Genomic DNA, 23,372 nt, shown 5'->3' with positions numbered 1-23,372 from the left:
ACTACAAATGCTATATTGCCATGTGCTAGTCCTTGTAATCCATCTAGTCAAACTAGTGACACACCTTGTGTTGGATTACTTGCTTTGCCTCGTTGCTCTAACAATGAAGCTTCTACTTCCTCTAGTACTTGTATTTCTACTAACCATGTAGAGGAAATTAAAGAGCTTGAGGCCCAAGTCCTTTCTTTGAAGAAAGACTTGGAAAAGCGTCATGAAGGGAAATCCGCACTTGACAAGATGCTAAGTGTGCAACAATCCCCCAATGACAAGAGTGGACTTGGATTCAACTCCAATAACAAGAACAAGTCCAAGAGCAAGAGCAACAAGAAGAAGGGACAAGACAAAGTCAAGGATCCGGCCAAGTTGGTTTGCTTCAAGTGCAAGGTTGAAGGGCATGTGGAGTGATACGTCCCAAACGTATCTATAATTTCTTATGTTCCATGCTACTTTTATGATGATACTCACGTGTTTTATACACATTATATGTCATATTTATGCATTTTCCGGAACTAACCTATTGACGAGATGCCGAAGGGCCGATTCATGTTTTCTAGCTGTTTTTGGTTTCGTAAATCCTAGTAAGGAAATATTCTCAGAATCGGACGAAATCAACGCCCAACATCTTAGAATTCCACGAAGCTTCCAGAACACCCGAGAGCCACCAGAGGAGGGCCACAGGGGGCCCACACGTGTGGGCGGCGCGGCCAAGGAGCCAGGCGCGCCGCCCTATTGTGTGGTGGCCCCGTCAGCCTTCCGACTCCGCCTCTTCACCTATATAAAGGTCCCTGGCCTAAAACATTGAGACGAAAAAGCCACGGTACGAGAAACCTTCCAGAGCCGCCGCCATCGCGAAGCCAAGATCTGGGGGACAGGAGTCTCTATTCCGGCACGCCGCCGGGACGGGGAAGTGCCCCCGGAAGGCATCTCCATCGACACCACCGCCATCTTCATCAATGCTGCTGTCTCCCATGAGGAGGGAGTAGTTCTCCATCGAGGCTAAGGGCTGTACCGGTAGCTATGTGGTTCATCTCTCTCTCCTATGTACTTCAATACAATGATCTCATGAGCTGACTTACATGATTGAGATCCATATGATGAGTTTGTAATCTAGATGTCATTATGCTATTCAAGTGGATTTTACTTATGTGATCTCCGGAGACTCCTTGTCCCACGTGTGTAAAGGTGACAAGTGTGTGCACCGTGTGGGTCTCTTAGGCTATATTTCACAGAATACTTATTCACCGAGTTATGATTTGAGTTGGATGTCTCTATGAAATTGTGGTGTGTTAGTACCTCCTATGAATGCTCACAGTGACAGCGTGGGGTGTTTATTAGTACTTGGGAATACATCTTTAAGGTTTGCCTACATGATGAATTAGTGTTCGTTATCTTGCCAGAGAGTAATTCAGGATAACATAGTGAAGTGCTTATATTTATATCCAATTATGATTGCAATGTTGAGAGTGTCCACTAGTGAAAGTATGATCCCTAGGCCTTGTTTCCAAACATCGAATCTCCATTTATTTACTGTTCTGTTGCATGTTTACTCGCTGCCATATTTTATTCAGATTGCTATTACCACTCATATACATCCATACTACTTGTATTTCACTATCTCTTCGCCGAACTAGTGCACCTATACATCCGACAAGTGTATTAGGTGTGTTGGGGACACAAGAGACTTCTTGTATCGTGATTGCAGGGTTGCTTGAGAGGGATATCTTTGACCTCTTCCTCCCTGAGTTCGATAAACCTTGGGTGATTCACTTAAGGGAAACTTGCTTCTGTTCTACAAACCTCTGCTCTTGGAGGCCCAACACTGTCTACAGGAATGGAAGCGTGCGTAGACATCAAGCACTTTTCTGGCGCCGTTGCCGGGGAGGGAAGGTAAAAGGCACTCACACTCTGGTCCCAGGTAACTAAGTTATTTTCTGTTGCCGTTGTAAGTGCTCGAAGCTATTTCCTTTAGATCCTGCAATTGCATCTTTTTGTTTCTTGTTTACACTAGTTAGGCACAATGGAAAACATCTGTGAGCTTTTTGTACTATTTCCTGAGTCAAGACATGAATGGTTTAATGCGAAAATTAAAAAACCTATGGAACCTTATTTGCATGCTAGTAGTAATATTAGTATGAACGCTTTGAACACCATTGTTGATAATGATATAGAAAATTCTAAGCTTGGGGAGGTCGGTTTTGATGAAAATGATCTCTTTAGCCCTCCGGGTATTGAGGAGAAAGTTTATGTTGATTATGATATGCCTCCCATATATGATGATTATAATGATAGTGGTCTTTTTGTGCCGCCTACTATGGAGAGTAAATTTTATTATGATTATACTATGCCTCCTACACTTGATGAGAATAATAATGATAGCTACTTTGTTGAATTTGCTCCCATTACAATTAATAAGAATGACTATGCTTATGTTGGGAGTAGTAATAATTTTATGCATATAGCTCATGATAAGGATGTTTCATTTGATAGTTATATTGTTGAGTTTGTTCATGATGCTACTGAAAGTTATTATGAGAGAGGAAAATATGGTTGTAGAAGTTTTCATGTTACTAAAACACCTCTCTATATGCTGAAATTTTTGAAGTTACACTTGTTTTATCTTTCTATGCTTGTTGCATTATGCTTCATGAATTTGTTTATTTACAAGATTCCTTTTCATAGGAAGTGGGTTAGGCTTAAATTTGTTTTGAATTTGCTTCTTGATGCTCTCTTTTGCTTCAACTCTTATTTGTTGCGAGTGCATCATTAAAACTGCTGAGCCCATCTTAATGGCTATAAAGAAAGAACTTCTTGGAAGATAACCCATGTCTTTATTTTACTACAGTAATTTTATTTTATATTTCAGTCTTGGAAGTTGTTACTACTGTAGCAACCTCTCCTTATCTTTATTTTATTGCATTGTTGTGCCAAGTAAAGCCTTTGATAGTAGGGTTGATACTAGATTTGGATTGCTGCGCAGAAACAGATTTCTTGCTGTCACGAATTTCAATATGCCTCTCTGTAGGTAACTCAGAAAAATCTGCCAATTTACGTGCGTGATCCTCAGATATGTACGCAACTTTCATTCAATTTGGGCATTTTCATCTGAGCAAGTCTGGTGCCTCAAAAAAATTCGTCTTTACGGACTGTTCTGTTTTGACAGATTCTGCCTTTTATTTCGCATTGCCTCTTTTGCTGTGTTGTATGGATTTCTTTGTTACATTAACTTCCAGTAGCTTTGTGCAATGTCCATAAGTGTTAAGAATGATTGTGTCACCACTGAATATATGAATTTTCAATTATGCACTAACCCTCTAATGAGTTTGTTTTGAGTTTGGTGTGGAGGAAGTTTTCAAGGGTCAAGAGAGGAGGATGATACAATATGATCAAGAAGAGTGAAAAGTCTAAGCTTGGGGATGCCCCGTGGTTCATCCTCGCATATTTCAAGAAGACTCAAGCATCTAAGCTTGGGGATGCCCAAGGCATCCCCTTCTTCATCGACAACTTATCGAGTCACCTCTAGTGAAACTATATTTTTATTCCGTCACATCTTATGTACTTTACTTGGAGCGTCTGTGTGCTTTTATTTTCGTTTTGTTATTTTCATTCTCTGAATTAATACATGCTTGTGTGGGAGAGAGACACGCTCCGCTGTTTCATTTGAACACATATGTTCTTAGCTTTATTCTTAATGTTCATGGCGAAGGTTGAAACTGCTTCATTCATTGTTATATGGTTGGAAACAGAAAATGCTGCATGTGGTAAATGGTATAATGTCTTGAATAATGTGATACTTGGCAATTTTTGTGCTCATATAGATCATGTTTAAGCTCTTGCATCATGTACTTTGCACCCACTAATGAAGAACTACATAGAGCTTGTTAAAATTTGGTTTGCATGATTAGTTTCTCTAGAGTCTAGATATTTTCTCGGTTAAGGTGTTTGAACAACAAGGAAGACGATGTAAAGTCTTATAATGCTTACAATATGTTCATATGTGAGTCTTGCTGCACCGTTTTATACTTGAGTTTGCTTCAAACAACCTTGCTAGCCTAGCCTTGTATTGAGAGGAATTCTTCTCGTGCATCCAAATCCTTGAGCCAAAAACTATGCCATTTGTGTCCACCATACCTACCTACCACATGGTATTTCTCTGCCATTCCAAAGTATATTACTTGAGTGCTACCTTTAAAATTCCATTCTTTATCTTTGCAATACATAGCTCATGGGAAAATAGCCTTAAAAACTATTGTGGTATTGAATATGTTGCTATGTCTCTTATTTCTTATAAGTTGCTTGTTGAGCGGTAACCATGTTTCTGGGGACGCCATCAACTTTTACACCTTTGTTGAATATCATGTGAGTTGCTATGCATGTTCGTCTTGTACGAAGTAAGGGCGATTTTCATGATCAAATGGTTTGAGTATGCATATTGTTAGAGAGGAACTTTGGGCCGCTAACTAAAGCCATGAATCATGGTGGAAGTTTCGGTTTGGACACAAATCCTCAATCTCTTATGAGAATATTATCTGTTGTTAAATGCTTAAGCATTAAAAGAGGAGTCCATTATCTGTTGTCTATGTTGTCCCGGTATGGATGTCTAAGTTGAGAATAATCAAAAGCGTGAAATCCAATGAGAGCTTTCTCCTTAGACCTTTGTACAGGCGGCATAGAGGTACCCCTTTGTGACACTTGGTTGAAACATATGCTATGCAATGATAATCCATGTTAATCCAAGCTAATTAGGACAAGGTGCGAGCACTATTGGTATACTATGCATGAGGCTTGCAACTTATAGGATATCTTATACATAACACATATGCTTTATTACTACCGTTGACAAAATTGTTTCTTGTTTTCAAAATGAAAAGCTCTAGCACAAATATAGTAATCCATGCTTCCCTCTGCGAAGGGCCATTCTTTTACTTTATTGTTGAGTCGGTTTACCTATTCTTTCTATCCCGAAGCAAACACTTGTATCAGCTCGTGTGCATTGATTCTTACATGTTTCCCTGTTGCACTTGTTATATTACTTTGTGTTGACAATTATCCATGAGATATATATGTTGAAGTTGAAAGCAACCGCTGAAACTTGTATCTTCCTTTGTGTTGCTTCAATGCCTTTACTTTGAATTTATTGCTTTATGAGTAACTCTTATGCAAGTCTTATTGATGCTTGTCTTGAAAGTATTATTCATGAAAAGTCTTTGCTATATGATTCATTTGTTTACTCATTATCTTTACCATTGCTTTGAGTCACTTCATTCATCTCATATGCTTTACAATAGTATTGATCAAGATTATGATAGCATGTTACTTCAGAAATTATCCTTGTTATCGTTTACCTACTCGAGGGCGAGTAGGAACTAAGCTTGGGGATGCTTGATACGTCCCAAACGTATCTATAATTTCTTATGTTCCATGCTACTTTTATGATGATACTCACATGTTTTATACACATTATATGTCATATTTATGCATTTTCCGGAACTAACCTATTGACGAGATGCCGAAGGGCCGGTTCTTGTTTTCTGCTGTTTTTGGTTTCGGAAATCCTAGTAAGGAAATATTCTCGGAATCGGACGAAATCAACGCCCGAGCATCTTAGAATTCCACGAAGCTTCCGGAACACCCGAGAGCCACCAGAGGAGGGCCACAGGGGGCCCACACGTGTGGGCGGCGCGGCCAAGGAGCCAGGCGCGCCGCCCTATTGTGTGGTGGCCCCGTCAGCCTTCCGACTCCGCCTCTTCGCCTATATAAAGGTCCCTGACCTAAAACATCGAGACGAAAAAGCCACGGTACGAGAAACCTTCCAGAGCCTCCGCCATCGTGAAGCCAAGATCTGGGGGATAGGAGTCTCTGTTCCGGCACGCCGCCGGGACGGGGAAGTGCCCCCAGAAGGCATCTCCATCGACACCACCGCCATCTTCATCAACGCTGTTGTCTCCCATGAGGAGGGAGTAGTTCTCCATCGAGGCTAAGGGCTGTACCGGTAGCTATGTGGTTCATCTCTCTCTCCTATGTACTTCAATACAATGATCTCATGAGCTTCCTTACATGATTGAGATCCATATGATGAGTTTGTAATCTTGATGTCATTATGCTATTCAAGTGGATTTTACTTATGTGATCTCCGGAGACTCCTTGTCCCACGTGTGTAAAGGTGACAGTGTGTGCACCGTGTGGGTCTCTTAGGCTATATTTCACGGAATACTTATTCACTGAGTTATGATTTGAGTTGGATGTCTCTATGAAATTGTGGTGTGTTAGTACCTCCTATGAATGCTCACGGTGATGGCGTGGGGTGTTTATTAGTACTTGGGAATACATCTTTAAGGTTTGCCTACATGATGAATTAGTGTTCGTTATCTTGCCAGCGAGTAATTCAGGATAGCATAGTGAAGTGCTTATATTTATATCCAATTATGATTGCAATGTTGAGAGTGTCCACTAGTGAAAGTATGATCCCTAGGCCTTGTTTCCAAACATCGAATCTCCGTTTATTTATCGTTACATTGCATGTTTACTCGCTGCCATATTTTATTCAGATTGCTATATATTACCACTCATATACATCCATACTACTTGTATTTCACTATCTCTTCGCCGAACTAGTGCACCTATACATCTGACAAGTGTATTAGGTGTGTTGGGGACACAAGAGACTTCTTGTATCGTGATTGCAGGGTTGCTTGAGAGGGATATCTTTGACCTCTTCCTCCCTGAGTTCGATAAACCTTGGGTGATTCACTTAAGGGAAACTTGCTGCTGTTCTACAAACCTCTGCTCTTGGAGGCCCAACACTGTCTACAGGAATAGAAGCGTGCGTAGACATCATGGAGGTCATTGGAGACTTGGCTAATTCATGAAGAATTAAGGGATCTTCATATATTATATTTTGACCAAGCCAAGTCGTATGGATCATCATCTATATCTTATATCCAATGTTCCTCCTTGCGGTAACTTATACTTCAACTCTTCATATTTATTGTAAGTTACTTGCCCCTTTGCATGTTTGGTTTTGTATCAAATATGTGTTTGTGTGTGTTGAGTCTTACTTGCCTATCTTGTGTATTCAAGTATGTTTGTTTGACTTATCATATACTTGTGTGTTGTTTCTAGCCTAATGCATCTTGATGAATATCTTATTTGGCTCTCTTTGAGTGATTAATGGAACATCCCATTTTGGGGGAGTGATATGTATTGTGCATCTCTCTTTCTTTAAATTGTGTGTACATGGGTACCACCACTTAGTATTGATATTGCAAGATTATCTAGTCACTATGTGGTGTGTCATACTCATGAGAAATTCAAATTCTAATGTCCATTAATCATCTCTAGTCGAACTTAAGTTGCCTCTTGTTTAGAAGAAATGTCTTATCACATTATGGGGGAGTAATATGTTTTGTACATATCACAAACCTAGAAAATGTGAACATATGAGGTTTTGCCACTTAGAGTTGATACACGTAATTATCTTGATCCTAGGTGGCATGTTTGCTCAAACAAGCTCCACTTGTATTAAAAAGCTTTTATTGCTCATCTTATGGTTCTTGTTTGAGTAAGAAATTCTTGGTACGGTTTTCCTCAAATACATATCTCTATATCTTATTTGAGATACCGTTTGCTTCAAGTTATTCTAATCATTGTTGTGCGTGATTGTTTGACTAATTGAAACTATCAAGAATCTTCATCCGTGCATAGTGCTCAATTCTATATACTTATCCTATGCCTTTTATTGTGAAGTTGATCCTTACTATTCTTGTTGATATACCACCGGAAGTTAACTCCAATATTCTCATTGTCTTTGACAATTGATAACCTTGTATGTGGTTGAATTTATGGATCACCTTCACCTTGGATTGCTTCTTATTGCCTTATTTTATTTCCAAGAAATCTTTGTTGCTCCCATGTGTCTTCCTTGTCCCTTTGAAAAATCCTTTGATAAATTCTCTTAATTCATATCAAGTGTTTGTTTTGAAAGACAAACCTTTTCCTTACGGTACATTGTGCCATTGTGAAAAGTGTAGAGGGTTTGGTTTATTTGTTCGAACCTTGCTCTTTTGGGAGTTTTGCTACCTCATTCCTTCTTCTATGCTTTATTTGTTGAATGAGATAAATCTTTGAGCATGTTTTCTTTATTTCATCCTTTATGCTCAATGGTTTCTTCTTAGTTCATTTGATTGAACTTTGTTGAACAAATCTTTTGTGATTTGCGTCTTTGATATAATTTGGACAACAAATTTGTTTGATCAGATATTTATGCCTTCTTCAAATTCATTTGGTGTTTTGTCCAAAGTATATCTTTCTTGGATCTTTAAAGTCTTTATGCATGCTTATATGTAATTTTTTTACATTTGTAGCATGTTTGCTTTCCTTGATCCATTATATAGGGTATACTCCATCAAATTCTAAATAGCTAAGATGTGCATGAAATTAAAATTTCATCTAAATATGCACATATTTATATGGAGTGTGTCCTATATATTGTGGTTAGTCTAACCATGTTGGACCCAATAAGTTTGGGGACCAAGATGTACTTGAATATTGTTTTAGGTACATTGGAGATGCAATGGAGGCTTGTCTCATCTATAAGGAAGGTGTTATCACCATATGATAATTGGAGTCAAGCTAAGATGATGAATGAACTCTTATCTACTACATCATGCCATTGCTATCTCGGTAACAAGTATATTATTCATGCATACTCCTATAGCATCCAACCTCTTGTAGGTTGCATCTTGGCATGAAATTATTTATTTCGAAAATATTGCGGTTCTTGAAAAATTCTTTTTAAAGAAAACTTCTTATTGAACATTTGAGTAATTTGAGAAGCTGCATATGATAGGAATATACATATCATATTTATGATTCACCTATCACAAATATGCCCTCTAGCAGTTTATTGCATGTCAATTCCTCAAAGAGCTCTTATGTGCAATATTGATGAAATTGTGAAATAAATACGTATTTGTGATACTTGTTGCCTTTCTCAAAACATTCCAACTAGCTTTACTTCCCTTATTGTTAGTTGTGATGTTTTTGAGATTTTCTTGGTTGAATCTCATCCATATACCACAAGTGAATATTTAAGCCATAGGCTATATATGTTTGTTAAGCAAACATCCTTTGGTATATTTTATGACTTCACCTTGGATATCTTGTCTTATTTATTTTGTTAACCTCTTGTGTGTGCATGTTTCTTTATGGATCACTATGTCCACTTTAGAAACTTATATACATGAGAGCGTTAATCCATCACCTTGATATCCTTGTTCTTTACCAACCATCTTTTACCCTTTTGTTTTTAGTGGTGTTGGTAAAGAAAATTTATGAGTGCTTGGTTTACTTGTTTTTCTTCATGCACTCATATCTCGTAATTGTTGGACTCAAGTTATTCTTGATAAGCATATTATCTTTATCTTGGTTGTGTTCTAAATGATATAGAGGGAGTGAGGATTCCATGTTTATGCATATTGTATTCAAATGCAAACATTATAAATTATGCACGAACCTTGGGGAGCTTCCTTATTTTTAGAGCACTATATCTCTCTTATCATGATATCTTTGTTTGTCCAATTGGTTCTTTGATTGCTTGCTTTATTTGTTAAATCTTTCTTCACCATGTTATCCTTGTGCAATCTTTGATCCTCAATATAGTTTGACTTCCTTCAAATATTCATCATTGGATATGTGCATTTGATTCCACTCAAATTATAAGAAGTGCACACCTTGGGGACGAACTCACATTATATTGGCTTTCTAATTTTTTCACCCATTTTGGCACTCGGTGCCAATGGGGGAGAAGTTTAGAGGGTTTAAGGGAATGGTTTTATACTTAAGTTTGGTTTGTGCTTAAGTGTTTTGCCTCTCATGCATTCCATATTTATATGTCTTGCATGGTTGTATATATAGTGGAAATTGTCCCAAAGGTTAATCTTGACAATGTATGCAATGAATTCGTGTTCATCACACGTGCATACATTGTGGGGGAGTTTTCTCTATATATATTGGTTCTACTCACATCCCTTGCATTAGTTGTAGTTGTGTGAGTAGAGTTGGTTTTGATATGGGATAGTAGCTTTGTGTTACTTGACCATATCAAATACAACCTCTTGTATACAACTTATTCCCGGATAAGTTGCGTACTTGTCTCTAATATTCATTATATAAACCCTCTTATTGTGGTTTTCATCAATTACCAAAATGGGGGAGATTGTAAGGGTATATTGCCCCTATGTGTGGTTTTGGTAATTAATGACAACCCCTATGGACTAATGTTTTCATTTAGTTTATATGAAGGAATATTCCATAGGTACTACTTGTATTCCATATGTTGGATTCAAGTATGGATGCCATGAATATAAAGATACACCTTGTGTATTGGCATCAAGATCATCGATTTATATGTGACATGATCAAGAAGAAGAAATAAAGATGGAGTTCTTAGGTGGAACTCAATATTAGCCATGCTCTATCTTAAGTTAGTATGAGAAGATACAAGGTTGAGTTGGGCAAGTTCAAGATGAGCATCTTGAGTGGATCACATGCTTGAAGCTTGCCGTCCATTTGGTGATAATGGACATGTGAAGATGTGCATCAATTAATGGAGCTTTCCCATCATAGTGTATGGGGGAGCATTTGTGAGTCTTCACGAAGCAACATTGATCAAGTGAGGCATTCCGGCTTGTGTAGAGCTTGAAGTGTTATCATCAAGATCAAGCGGGATGCGCAAGTCAAAGGTATGACTTTGATAGGTTTTCCTTTTACCGGTCTCAAGGTGGTTGTTGGGAGACCGGATTATAGGATAGATAGCCGCACTATCAAGAGGGGCTTTCGGTTGGGTAACTTGATCACATCGTCTTAGGGAGCTCAATCCTTTGCATACTTGGCATATTCCTATTGCTTCTTGGTGTTTCTCGGTGTAATGTTCTTGAGCTTGTTGCTAGCTTTACAACAAGCCCAAGTTCATCGAAAACGGAGTTCGCATGCATCTTCTATTGCGTTTTCGAGGTTGGGTGATTTTACCGGTTATACATGATATAAGGTTCTACCTTTTATATTCATGATAAAATCCTCTCCTACAGATTCTTGAGTTTCCACTTTCTATCGGATAGCATTTGTTGTTATCTTCCAAACAAAATTGGTTTCATTCGAATCGGAGTTCGGGAGCATTAGTTATTAAAGAAAAAGGAAAAAGGAGAAAAGAATAAAAAGAAAAGAAAAGGGGAGGTAGTGGCCGGCCGGCCAACCGGCCTGACCGGCCCACCCGCCGGCCCACCCGGTCCGGACCGGATCTGGTGCTGGTGCCAGCCGGGCCGCTTACTATGGCGGTTCCGGTCTGGGCCGGCCCAGCACCCGGCGCCCGCCGGCCCGCTCGGCGCCCCGCCCAGCCGACCGGCCTCCTGGCCGGGCTGGGCCTTCTCCGCTCCGCCCCGCACGGCCCACCCGGCGCGGCCAGCTCACCCGCGCGGCGTGGCCTATCCGTCGCGCTGTGCGGCGCGCTGCTCCGCCCGGCTGCAGGTCCGGCTTGGCCGGATCCCAGACCGGCCTGTCCGGACTCAGTCCCGGTCAGCCGGCTGGGCCACCGGCTGGGCCACTTTTCTGGCCCGATTTTCTCCCCATTTTCTCTGTCTTTTCCCCCCAACGGTTTTATTTGCTCCCTAGCTATAAATAGCCCTTCTTCCACCTTGAGCAAGTTAGTTCTTCCCATTCTCTCACCTCCATTGTTGCCTTTGAAGAACTTGCTCTCTCTCTCTCTCTCTCTTGTCCCCCCCCCCCATGATTCTTGCTCATTTTTGAGGGATCTAAGAGAGGAGATCTAGATCTACACTTCCACCAATCCATTTCTCCTCTAAGTTAGGGGAACTCTTGGGATCTAGATCTTGGAGTCTTTTGTTGACTTTCCCCATTGTTCTTCCTCTCCAATCTCATCTTAGCATTTGTTGCTTGGGTGAGATTTGAGAGTGAAGGACTTGAACACCTCTAGTGTTCTTGCTTTGCATCATTGCATAGTGTTGAGCTCTCCACCACGATTAGTTCGAGTGAGAGACCGTGAGCTTGTTACTCTTGAAGGGAGACCTCCTAGTTGGCTTGGCGGTTGGTGCTCCGGTGATCACTTCAAGAAGATTGTGAAGAGGCCCGGGCTTCTCCTTCGTGGAGCTTGTGAAGTGGTTGTGGAGCTTGCCATCTCCAGAGCGGAAGAAAAGCTAACCATAAGGAAAGGGCCATTATCCTTCGTGGGTGTGGTTCGGAGAATAGGGTGAGCCTTCGTGGCGCGGGGAATCCTTCGTGGACCTCCACTCCTCCAAACGTGATGTACCTTCTTGCAAAGGAAGGGAACACGGGAATACATCCTCGTCTCCGCGTGCCTCGGCTATTTCTATACCCGAGCTCTCTTTCCTTGTGATAGCCATCGTGCTTGAAGTACATATATCTTGCTATCACTTGTGCTACATATATCTTGTGTCTATCTTGCTTAGCTCTAGTTGCCATTGTTACACTTAGTTCAGCTTAGCATATTTAGGATTTGTGCTTGTAAACTAAACGTTAGTTTAATTCCGCATTCTTACAAGACAAATCCGCAAGAGTTTGTAATTGCCTATTCACCCCCCTCTAGGCGACATCTCGATCTTTCAATCTCTCTACCATTCTACAAGTTATCTCATTATAAGACATGAATTTATTATTTTCTTATATTCGTATCTGCTATGAATTGAGAAAACATCTGATCCCTATTCGTGTTCGAGTAACATCTGCTCTGAATTCCTATCGACGACTGAAAGGACACGGATGTTGCCTAGAGGGGGTGAATATGCGGTTTAAAACTTTTACGAGATGGGCTTAACAAATACGGAAAAAAACTAGTGTTTACTTTGCAAGCCCAAAGCTTATATACTAAGGTTCATCTATGTGCACCCAAGGACTTATGCTAATCAATTCAAGAAACTATGTGATAGCAAGATATATAACTTCAAGCACGATGGCTATCACAAAGTAAAGTGCATAAGCAAAGAGCTCGGGTATAGAGATAAACGAGACACGTGGGAGACGATGATTTATCCCGAAGTTCACACTCTTGTGAGTGCTAATCTCCGTTGGAGAGGTGTGATGAATTAGTGCTCATGTACGCCACAAATGGCCTCACCTTGAGGTGTGGTTGCTCGATGCACACCAACGCCACAAAGGCCTCACCCCAAGATGCGGTAGTCACACCACACACCGAGCGCCACGAAGGCGCCTCACCTTATTCTCCGGTGACCCTCGCCACAAGGATTAGGTCATGGTTCCACTAAGGGATTTCCTTCGAGGCGGAAACCGGGCCTTACACAAAGGTTGGAGCACACATCCACAACTTAATTGGAGACTCCCAACAATTCACCACAAAGGCCTAGAATCCGTCTAGGGTTCCAAGAACCCGGCCAAGAGTAAAAGCTCCTCACTTTCACTTCCACAAATCTTCGTGGAAACATCAAACCGATGCACCAAATGCAATGGCAAGTCCTTCACTCCCAAATTCCACCAAAGCTACAAAACCTTGTGGGGGAAGAAGAGAGGAAGAACAAAGGAAATTCACAAATAACTCCAAGATCAAGATTTAGAGGATTCCACTCACAAAGAGAGGGATTCGATTGGTAGAAATGTAGATCAAGATCTCCTCTCTCTCTTCCCTCAAATGGGGGCAAGAATCATGGAGGGATTAAGAGATAGAGCAAGCTTCTCAAGGTCAACAATGGAGGAGAGAGGGAGTAAGAGAAGCACCAGCCCAAGGAGGAAGAAGGGGGTTATAAATACCCCCTCCCCCCCAAAAAATCGAGCCGTTGGGGAATAGCAAGGGGCGGATAATCCGGTGCCAAGCAAAATATCCGGCCGACATCCAGTGGCTTCGGAATTTAAGTCCTTAGCTATTTTTCAGGGGCCAGATATTGTGCAAATATCTGGCCCCGGATTATCCGGCCTGGCAATCTTGTAAAATTAATATCTTCAGATTGGTAGCTCCGAATTGAGTGAAACCAATTTTGTTGGAAAGAATACGACAAGAGCAACCCCAAAAAGTGGGGGATGATTTTCTATTTATTTTAGAGGTGCAACACCTCAAGATGAGAAACCGAGAAAATCACCAAACTCGAAAACGCAACAAGTGATCTATGCAAAATCCCTTTTCGATGAACTAGTGTTTGTCATGGAAATAACCAGAAACTCTAAAACACTACATGAATAAGATCCAAATAACAACCAAGAAAGATGATGCAAGGATGCAAAGGTCTAAGCTCTCTCCAAACGATACGATCGAGTTACTCACTCGAGAGCCCTCTTGATAGTACGACAATTAACCTATAAACCAATTTTCCAACTAAAACACAAGACCGGTAAGTCCTATCAAGAGAAAACCTTAATCTTGCGCATTCCACTTGAGCTCGATGATGACGATCTTCACCGCAACAAGATGGAATGCATTTCTTGATTGTGCTTGCTTGACGAAGTCTTGTGGATTGCTCCCGCATAATCCATCATGGGAGAGCTTCTTCTTCAACGAATCTTCACATATCCATGATCACCACATGGATGGTAAGATTCAAACAAATGATCTCTTCGAGATGGTTCATGTTGAACTTGCACTTCATTTTTTCATTTTTCATCGTTGATGTCTTGAAGTTAAACTTGAGGGCTCACTTCATCTTCATCTTCAAGATATACTTGACACTTGATCTTCTTCATTTGCTTCTTATTGCAATCTTGAAGCCAACATATGGTTCAAGCATTGCCTATGGACAACCACTCAATGCAAACATTAGTCCATAGGGATTATCATTAATTACCAAAACCACACATGGGGCCTCCATGCACTTTCAGTGACATCCGTGCCTGCATCTATATTCGTTTTGAAGATATGGAAACCGATATGGAAATGGCACTATCCGATCCGTGTGCGATCCGTTTCCACCCCTACACCCGAGCACTAGTGCTCCTAGTTTTTGTATATTTAAAATTTATACTTTTTTGTTTCAAAAACTCATAAATTTTATTCCATGAATACATACACATGCATGTCTGGTGGAAAGTATTGGTATAAATTGGGTTGTATTTTGAGCTATGGAAAAATAATATTTTTTTAGTTGTGTATAGGGATGGAAAATTCAAATTTTTGTCAGACATTTATCTTTTTCATAGCTCAAAATACAATCATCCAATTTACAACGTACCTTTAGAATGTTATATGTATGTGCGCATTAAATTTCAGATTTTTGAAATCATAGAAATATATATTTCAAATACCGACTCATGTGCCAAAGACACTTCTCGTGTGGATTTGCGCTACATTTCAAATAAAATTGTGGATTTGCACCATGTATGAAATTAGCAAACTCCTCTTGATGCCCTCAAATTCCTCTCATTATAAAGGATCTTTATAAGTGAAAATAATATGAAATGAAAAGAAGTAATTACACCACATATACTGACTTGGCCTGCAAGTTCATTCTAATGCACCGACCTGGAAATACAATATAGATGATCCATACACTTGGCTTGTGGTAGCATTTTGGACAAAACCGGCCCATGCGGAACAAATCAAGCCGACATAGCATGCTACATTGGAAAATGATGCAAATGGAAGCCGGTCTACTTCCCACCGGGAAGTTCCTTTGAACCCTCATCCGCATTTAACAACTGAGAAGGCTTGTTTTTCCGTCTCCACTCCCATCGGGTTCAATACAAGGATCAGGTTACACATTAAGAAGGTCAATTTAAATGACATGATAGAATTTTATGATGTTAAATTTTCAATAGATAATAAGGTACATGGTTTATGTAACACATATGCAATATAAATATAATAAACTAGTTTCTTACCCTAATTATATTATTAATACATACTAGTACACAACTGGTTGCTAGTCGGTGTAACTATTGTAGTGATAAGACAACTCCACCTAGAGCTACAGATACCCAAGTTCAATGTGTTACCAGGATTTGTTTCAGTTAAAAGTGCATACAAACTTGGTCTGGACCTCAAAGATAAAGGAATGAGTACATGTGGGAGTAGTAGACCTGCACGTGAAAGAGAAATATGGGAGATGAATATGGAAGTCAAATGTACCACCAAAAATCCGAGTTTTTGGTTGGAAACTTGCTACAAACTCCCTTTGTGTCCAAGCTACAAGATGCAACAGGAACATGGATTTGATTCCCACTTGTTCTATTTGTGGGATGGGAGAAGAAACAAGCCACCATGCGATGGTAGATTGTACAAAGGCAAAAGCTCCAAGGCAAAGATTAAATGAATCATGGAGGATTCCTGATGAGGAAAAACTCATAGATACAGGTAAGGATTGGCCTTTGATTCTACTTAGCCAACTTGACAAAGAACAAAGAGCTAAAATGTTGTTTATTTGGTCATGGCATATGAGGAACAATATTATTTTTGGGGATGGTAAATGTGGAATAGAGCAATCAGCCCTCTATCTGATATCTTATTATGATGCCATTCAAGGACTGAAGAACATGGGTGAAAATGATAATGTAGAAGGCAAACAGAATGCCTATGAGCACCTACCAGCTAAGAGAATTGAGAAGGGTACTAGTGCAGAACCATGAAAGAAGCCGAATCAGGGATGATCAGAACTGAACACAGATACATGCTTCTTGGAAGTAGATGGTTGAGGAGCCTGGGGAGCAATCCTAAGAAATGATTTAGGAGGGGTCATCATGACTGCGTGGGGATCAATCCCTCATCTGCCCAAATGTAGTAACAGCAGAGGCGTTAGGCATGCTATTTGTCTTAAGAGCTGCTCTACCGGTTTTTGCAAGGCCGATTCAGGTGGAGAATGACAATGCTTTTTTGGTGAATGATGTGAAGGAATCTGCATATATAAGGCAAATCTCGGATTGCTGATACAGTTCAAGATAAAGATCATCTTGGCGTCATTCCAGAAGTGCATTGTTAAAGAGGTAATTGCACCACAAGTACAAGAACTTGCACTCTATGTGCATTTTCATACAAAATCTTGCAAAACGTGCTCAGGTGGTACAAGAACTTGTCTTGGATGTGCATCATTGGTACAAGTGGTGTCTGAAGCTGCCACGCGTCCCTGGTCCACCGTTAAAACGTTTTTGCAGAGAAGTCCTTATTGAATTCGAGATTTGAGGGGACAGATTGAGGGGACAGAACAAGAGGGAGTGGAGGAGATGGCTGTTCAGGAGGTCCTCGTCCCCGTCCCCTTCGCCGGCGGCTCCTCCGGCGCCGGAGCAGCAGCAGCAGCAATCTGCAACGGCGAGGTCCGCGCCGGTCCCTTCGGTGACGGATGAGCAGCGCCACGCCATCGCGCTCGCCGTGGCGACCGTGGCCACGGCGCAGGCGGCCGCCAAGGTGGTCCGCCTCACCCGCCCTTCATCCAGCTTCGTGCGCGAGCACTACGCCGTCGTCGTCGTGCAGACCGCCTTCCAAGGATACCTGGTACGTAGGACACCAGCAATGGTCGCGCCGCACTTGCCACGGTAGGTTTGACGCTAATGGGTGGTTGTGTGTTTTCTTTCGACCGCAGGCGAGGCGCGCGCTGCGCGCTCTCAAGGGGCTGGTGAAGCTGCGGGCGCTGGTGCGCGGCCACAACGTGCGGAAGCAGGCCAACATGACGCTGCGCTGCATGCAGCGCTGGTGCGCGTCCAGGCGCGGGAGCGCGACCAGCGGATGCGCCTCTCGCAGGACTCCCTCTCCGCCACCGGCGCTGCCGCCTACGGCAGCAGCAAGTCCTCATACAGCGTCGACACATCCACCTTCTGGGACTCCAGGTACACCCACGAATACGCCGAGCGACGCTCCGTGGTCCGTCTCCGTTTGCAACTCAACCAACCAACATCGCATCTCAAGTACTACAATCTTGTGTTTCCGTAAATGTTTGATTGATGGTGATGTATTGGGTTGGTTTGCAGGAGCGGTCGAGGGACGGCAGCAGCTTCGCCGCTGACGACTGGGATGATCGGCCGCGGACGATTGAGGAGATCCAGGCCATGCTGCAGACCAGGAAAGACGCGCTCTCAAGTGTGAGAGAGCGCTCTCCTAGCCTTCTCCCATCAAGTAATAATGTGTTTGGTGATTGCATTTGCAGTGCCGAGATTACAGTATGTTCGATCTTACTGATTGGTTGCTGCCGTGTTTTCATTCACAAGATTTGGAGGAACCCTGCCCAGTCCGCGGAGGAAGAGATGGATGTCGACGGGCAGCCGCGCTGGGCGGAGAGGTGGATGGCGTCACGGGCATCCTTCGACACCAACAGGAGCAGCTCCCGAACCACGGCCGCCGCCGCCGCGCTAGGACGCGCATCCACGGACCACCGCAACCAGGTCAAGACGCTGGAGATCGACACCGGCCGCCCCTTCTCCTACTCCACGCCTCGGCGTCAGGCACCGCCGTCGCAGCACGGGAGCGGCTCGCCGATGCACCGGGCGCAGCACCACCACCACTCCGCGGGGATGCCGTCGCCGGGGAAGGCACGCCCGCCGATCCAGGTCCGCTCCGCGAGCCCGCGCGTGGAACGCGGCGGCGCCGGCGCCGGCGGGGGCAGCTATACCCCGAGCCTCCACTCCCAGCGCCACGCGTCCTCCGGCTCGGCAGTGCCGAACTACATGGCGGCCACGGAGTCGGCCAAGGCGCGCATCCGCTCCCAGAGCGCGCCGCGGTAGCGCCCCGCGACCCCGGAGCGCGACCGGCCGCAGACCGGGAGCGCCAAGAAGCGGCTATCGTTCCCCGTCCCGCTGGACACGTACGGCGGCGGCGGGTACGCGCAGAGCCTTCGGAGCCCGAGCTTCAAGAGCGCGATGGGGCGGTTCACCTCCGAGCAGCGCTCCACCGTGTCGTGCTTGTCGTGCGCGGAGAGCATAGGCGGGGAGCTGATCTCCCCGTCGTCCACCACCGACCTCCGCCGCTGGCTTCGCTGAGCCGGGCCGGCGGCGGCGAGGTGTTCGTTGTAATGCATGCGTGCCCTTGCTCTGCTATTTTTCTTTTTCTATCGTAATCTATTTTTTTGCTGTGCCTTTTCGTGTGATTCTGTGCGGTGGGTCTGGAGGATCAGGGCGTTAGTTGGGTCGTTAGTTGGGGCGAGGACCTCTTCGCAATTATCCTGTTTCTTCAATACTGCAATGAAAACTCTCCTCTCCCCCTGGAAACTGCCACGTGTCGCCACCATATTGAATTGTATGAGTTGTGCACGTCCAGGACAAGTTCTTGTATGAGTAGAACACACTTTGCAAGATTTTGTATGAAACTGCACATAGAGTGCAAGTTCTTGTACTTATGGTGCAATAACCTCATTGTTAAACAGAAATGAACACTCTGTTGCAGATGGACTAGCAAGAGATGGGCTTAGAGCTTTGAGTGAGTGCGTGGTGTTGGGGCGTGCCTCTCTGTTGAGGACAGGCTTAAAAGTCAGTCCATTGCAATTGCAGTCCATAGAAATTAAGAGGGTCAGTCCATTGCTATGCAAAGAAAAGTACCCCAAATCTGAAGTTGCTGCATTTTTCCAAGGAACAAAAAGGATCTCCGCACCCGTGCACAGGGCCTGTCCCGGTTCTTGTCTGTCGAGCTTCGTGTCACACATGTAAAGACAGAGCTTAGGGGACAACGATAAGTTGCGAGGCAACGGTAACATGATAAGTTTTAGACAAAAAGTGAGGTGAGGTGAGGTGAAACGTGTGAGGTTGAGTGCTGAATAAACAAGTTTGAGATAGTGCACAGCAAAGGCATGACGTGGAGATTTTTTATAGGATACCCATGCACCCTTCAGTTCAGATCTTCGAGTCAAAGTAAACCGCTGCACGCGCCTTTCAGTCCTTTGAACCTCCTCTTGTCCTCGGTTAATTATGACATTTGATTCGGTCGGCTATGAGAATCAACTTGCTAGCAAAAAAATAATAGAGACCGACTAGTACTCAAGAAAAGTTCAACATGTAAAACAAAGAGGGTTCAAAGGACTGAAAGGCGCAATGTACAAGCGATTACAATTCCAGACCAAACTTAGGTCACGGATTCAACTGGTTTTCATTGCAGCTTCAGCAAAGCTCTTGGATTATTCATGCAACTTCTGCTAATTCCAAATGGAGAACACACTAGGACAATACAACCATTTGATATGCATGAAGCAGCGGCAAAGAGCTCCAGCAAAATCACAAGGACATGTAGTTCCTCACCTAATCCACTGATAGTAGGTCTGAGTCTGACGCAGCACCAGCACAGACAACTATATTCACACAAAGGAAATGTACTTGAGCTGCTACAAACAAGCGAAGTCATTTGGGGCTTAAAAACAAATGAAATCATCAGTGCATTGAGGCCTGGATCAGCAGTGCCTTGTGAAACATACTTACATCAAACCGATACAGACGAACAACTAGATCAGTTATTCCGAGTGTTCTAAAAGCAAATATTACTTGCCAAGGAGGCGGCGGTCTATGATCTCGGATACGGTTTCCAGGAACAGGTTCTCACTTGTCCCTGGAAGAACAGCATCCTCTGCTTCCTGGATGATGTCCTCGATCTCGGAGTCCCTATTCACAGTTTCCCTGCACAATATACGTCCTATGTCATATGGCGTGAGGCCACGTGCCGCCCCCTTCTTCAACAGCATGGTGCTGATGCGCAGGACACGGGCACAGCTTGAAGACAGCTCCCACCCATGGAACTTGAGAAGCTTGATGTCCTCTTCAGCGTCTAGAGAGCTAATATATTCGGTAGTCTCGTCGTTGAACGGCTCACGGGCTTGAGGCCAGTAAAGCCACTCAAAGGTGCAATCCTCAAACTGCATTAAAACAAGGCAACACAAATTATGATTTGCATGACAGAAGAACTACGATGCTTAGGAGGAAAAAGTAATAATGCAAGAGAAAGATAATCACCTTCTCTGGCAGACAGTAACCATGATCAATTGGGATGAGCTTGTAGGTGGCACCTTCTTCCTTGGAAACTAGAATGTTCCCTGCGTGACGATCAGCATTCGCTAGCCTAATATCTAACACTGCTATTTTGTGAACCTCCTTCACTGGAAAAGCACGGGGACCCATATCCTCGCAGCTGCCATCGTTCTCCTTGAACATCTGCAGGGATCCAACCTTGAAGCTCTTCCCCCTATGTAAGCTTCGGACAATTGCTGTGGGAGGCACACCAGAGAAGCCAACGCTACGACCTGATTCACGCTCAACAACCTGGTGGTCCAGAATATAAGCTGCAACTTCCCTGAGCGCACCTTCCCCAACACGTGTCCCCCTCTTCATGCCTTCCCCGTCAGTCGACAGCGGGAGACCCCTCGGGTTGTTCTCGGCCATTGGTTCCTCGTCAATGGGCTTGAACACCGCGACATTCTTCTGGCCTGATGAATCTTGCATGAAGTAAACACCCCCTGAACCTTCCGCTGACATAACTGGCGTGTGCCCATTCTCAAGACCAGCTATTGCCGAGTCGATCATCTTCACCACTTCAGGCGAAAGCCTCGCCTTACGGTTCACAACGATCGGTTCAACAGGAGCAGGCTTGCCACCAGCTGGTTTCGCAGGGTTCACAACAAGAGATTCATCTTGAAGGTTCTCTTTCTCCTGAGGGTTGTCAACCGTAACCAATGTATCCTTCTCAACCTGTTGTGTCCGTAGCTTTGCTGGCTTGCGGATGAACAAATGAAGCACAGCATCATCCCTGTTGCTGATATCAGCGATCAAGCGGTGGTCCTCGAGCACCTCGCCGTCGTACTCGAGCTTGTCGTCCTCGAGGCAGCCGAGGTCCTCGTCATCCGCGAGCTTGGTCTTGAGGTACTTGACGTTGCGGGTCTGGTCGACCTGGAACTGGAACTTCTTGCCGCTGGCGGTCTCGATGTTGATGACGCGGAGGTCGGCGAGGCGGATGACGAGGTGCAGCACGTTGCCGTCCTCGAGGCCGTAGTCCCTGACGGGGCAGTTGTTGCGGGCCAGCTCGTGGCCGTCGAGCACGAGGCGCTGCTTGTTGACGACGAAGCCCTTGAAGCGCTGGATGCGCAGCTTGACGGAGGCGATGGAGTCGGTGCCCAGCACGCTCATCGGCATCGGCGGCGCGCCGGGGACGGCCAGGAAGATGAGGATGTGGTCCTGCAGCTGCGAGGCGGAGGAGCAGCGGCCCGAGTGGCCGAAGCTGATTGGCAGGAAGGCCAGCTCGTCGGGCACCGGCCCGAGCGCGATGACGCCGGCCGACGACATCTTCGCGCGAGGGGATTAGCGGGCAGGCTGGAGCTGAAGCTGGAGCTTCGGCGGCAGCCACTACCGGTATTTACACTAGGAAGCTGTACACTAGGAATTAGTAGAAGAAGCCATTTGATGAGGGATCAAGCCTGGGGTTCCCTTCCTTCTAAAATGGAGGAGACCCTCTGCGAACAATCCACACCCGCAACGGCACAACCGATGAGAAATCTAGAGCCTCATTTCGGGTTCCTCGCCCATATCTGCAGAAATTTAAAACAGACCGCCCTTCGTTCGTCAGTGGCCAGCAGAAATTTCAGCAAAAATCAATGGATAAAAACCAGAGAACAGCATGAGGGGGCATACCGGAGTTGATTTTAGGGGCAAAGCGGCGCGAATCCTGCCTTTGCCCCCACTGCCGACCCGATCCCGCGACGCGATCTGCAAGGGGGAGAGACCATCCGGAGGAGCGATGAGCCACAAAATCAACAGGCCGGTACCAGCTACGGTCCTGAGCAGGCGAGCGCGCGTGTCGTACCTGGGAAATTCGTCACCAGGAGCAGATCGATTTATATTTTCTAACGACGGCAGAGAACACGGAAGGCGCCGGGCCCCTCCACCGAACGCCGGCCGGCGCTTCGATCCCACGCTGGCTGGCTGCTCCCTCGACGGCAGAAGACCTGCGGCGGCAGCACCAAATCAGACGAGCTCACCTCCCAATCAATCGATCGAAACAACCGCCAAAAAATCAGGAGAAATTAAGCTGAGCACCCGGGCGGGATCGGGAGCGGAGGCGACTGACTCACCGGGTGGATGAGAGGGGAGGCCCCCGCGCGCGATTAGTACGCCGGCGACGGCTCCTCCTTCCTTGCTCCGCGGTTCACGCAGGGAGGGAGAGATGAAGAAGTTTTTGGTTTGGTTTTGGGTCGGAAGGAAGAGGGAGAGGAAATGGGAGAGAGGAAGCGGAAGGTGCGGGCTGCTGATTTATTCCGGGGGTGGGCCCAACGGTCCGCCCGTCGCTCACGCTCACGGCGTTACGTGGCCGGAGCGCGCACCTTCGGAGAAATGGTCGTGCTCCTGGTTAATTTTGTTGTTGACCGTTCTGCCCCTGTGGTTGAGGATGAAATGCTCGCGCGGCAAGTAATCTCGCTGTCAGAATGAGGTTATGGCTGGAGTTATTGTACTCA

General features: G+C 44.5%; 1 protein-coding gene and 1 pseudogene across 1 annotated transcript; one reads left to right on the top strand and one right to left on the bottom strand.

Moving 5' to 3' along the window:
* The first annotated feature begins 11,324 nt into the window (after window positions 1-11,324).
* LOC124656755 lies at window positions 11,325-18,930 on the top strand (annotated as a pseudogene).
* Window positions 18,931-20,280: 1,350 nt separating this feature from the next.
* On the bottom strand, window positions 20,281-22,839 carry LOC124691867 (phosphatidylinositol 4-kinase gamma 4-like). The gene is made up of 4 exons (XM_047225150.1): window positions 22,724-22,839; window positions 22,552-22,626; window positions 20,884-22,448; window positions 20,281-20,786 (listed from the first exon to the last, which is right to left on the bottom strand). Exons 3-4 carry the CDS (start codon window positions 22,204-22,206, stop codon window positions 20,415-20,417), a joined length of 1,695 nt encoding a protein of 564 aa, XP_047081106.1. The 5' UTR covers window positions 22,207-22,448; window positions 22,552-22,626; window positions 22,724-22,839; the 3' UTR covers window positions 20,281-20,414.
* Between the last annotated feature and the right edge of the window lie 533 nt (window positions 22,840-23,372).

The sequence above is a fragment of the Lolium rigidum genome, chromosome 1 (assembly GCF_022539505.1).
Source record: "Lolium rigidum isolate FL_2022 chromosome 1, APGP_CSIRO_Lrig_0.1, whole genome shotgun sequence".
NCBI classification, from domain to species: Eukaryota; Viridiplantae; Streptophyta; class Magnoliopsida; order Poales; family Poaceae; genus Lolium; species Lolium rigidum.
This window is presented reverse-complemented; position numbering and strand designations above follow the sequence as displayed.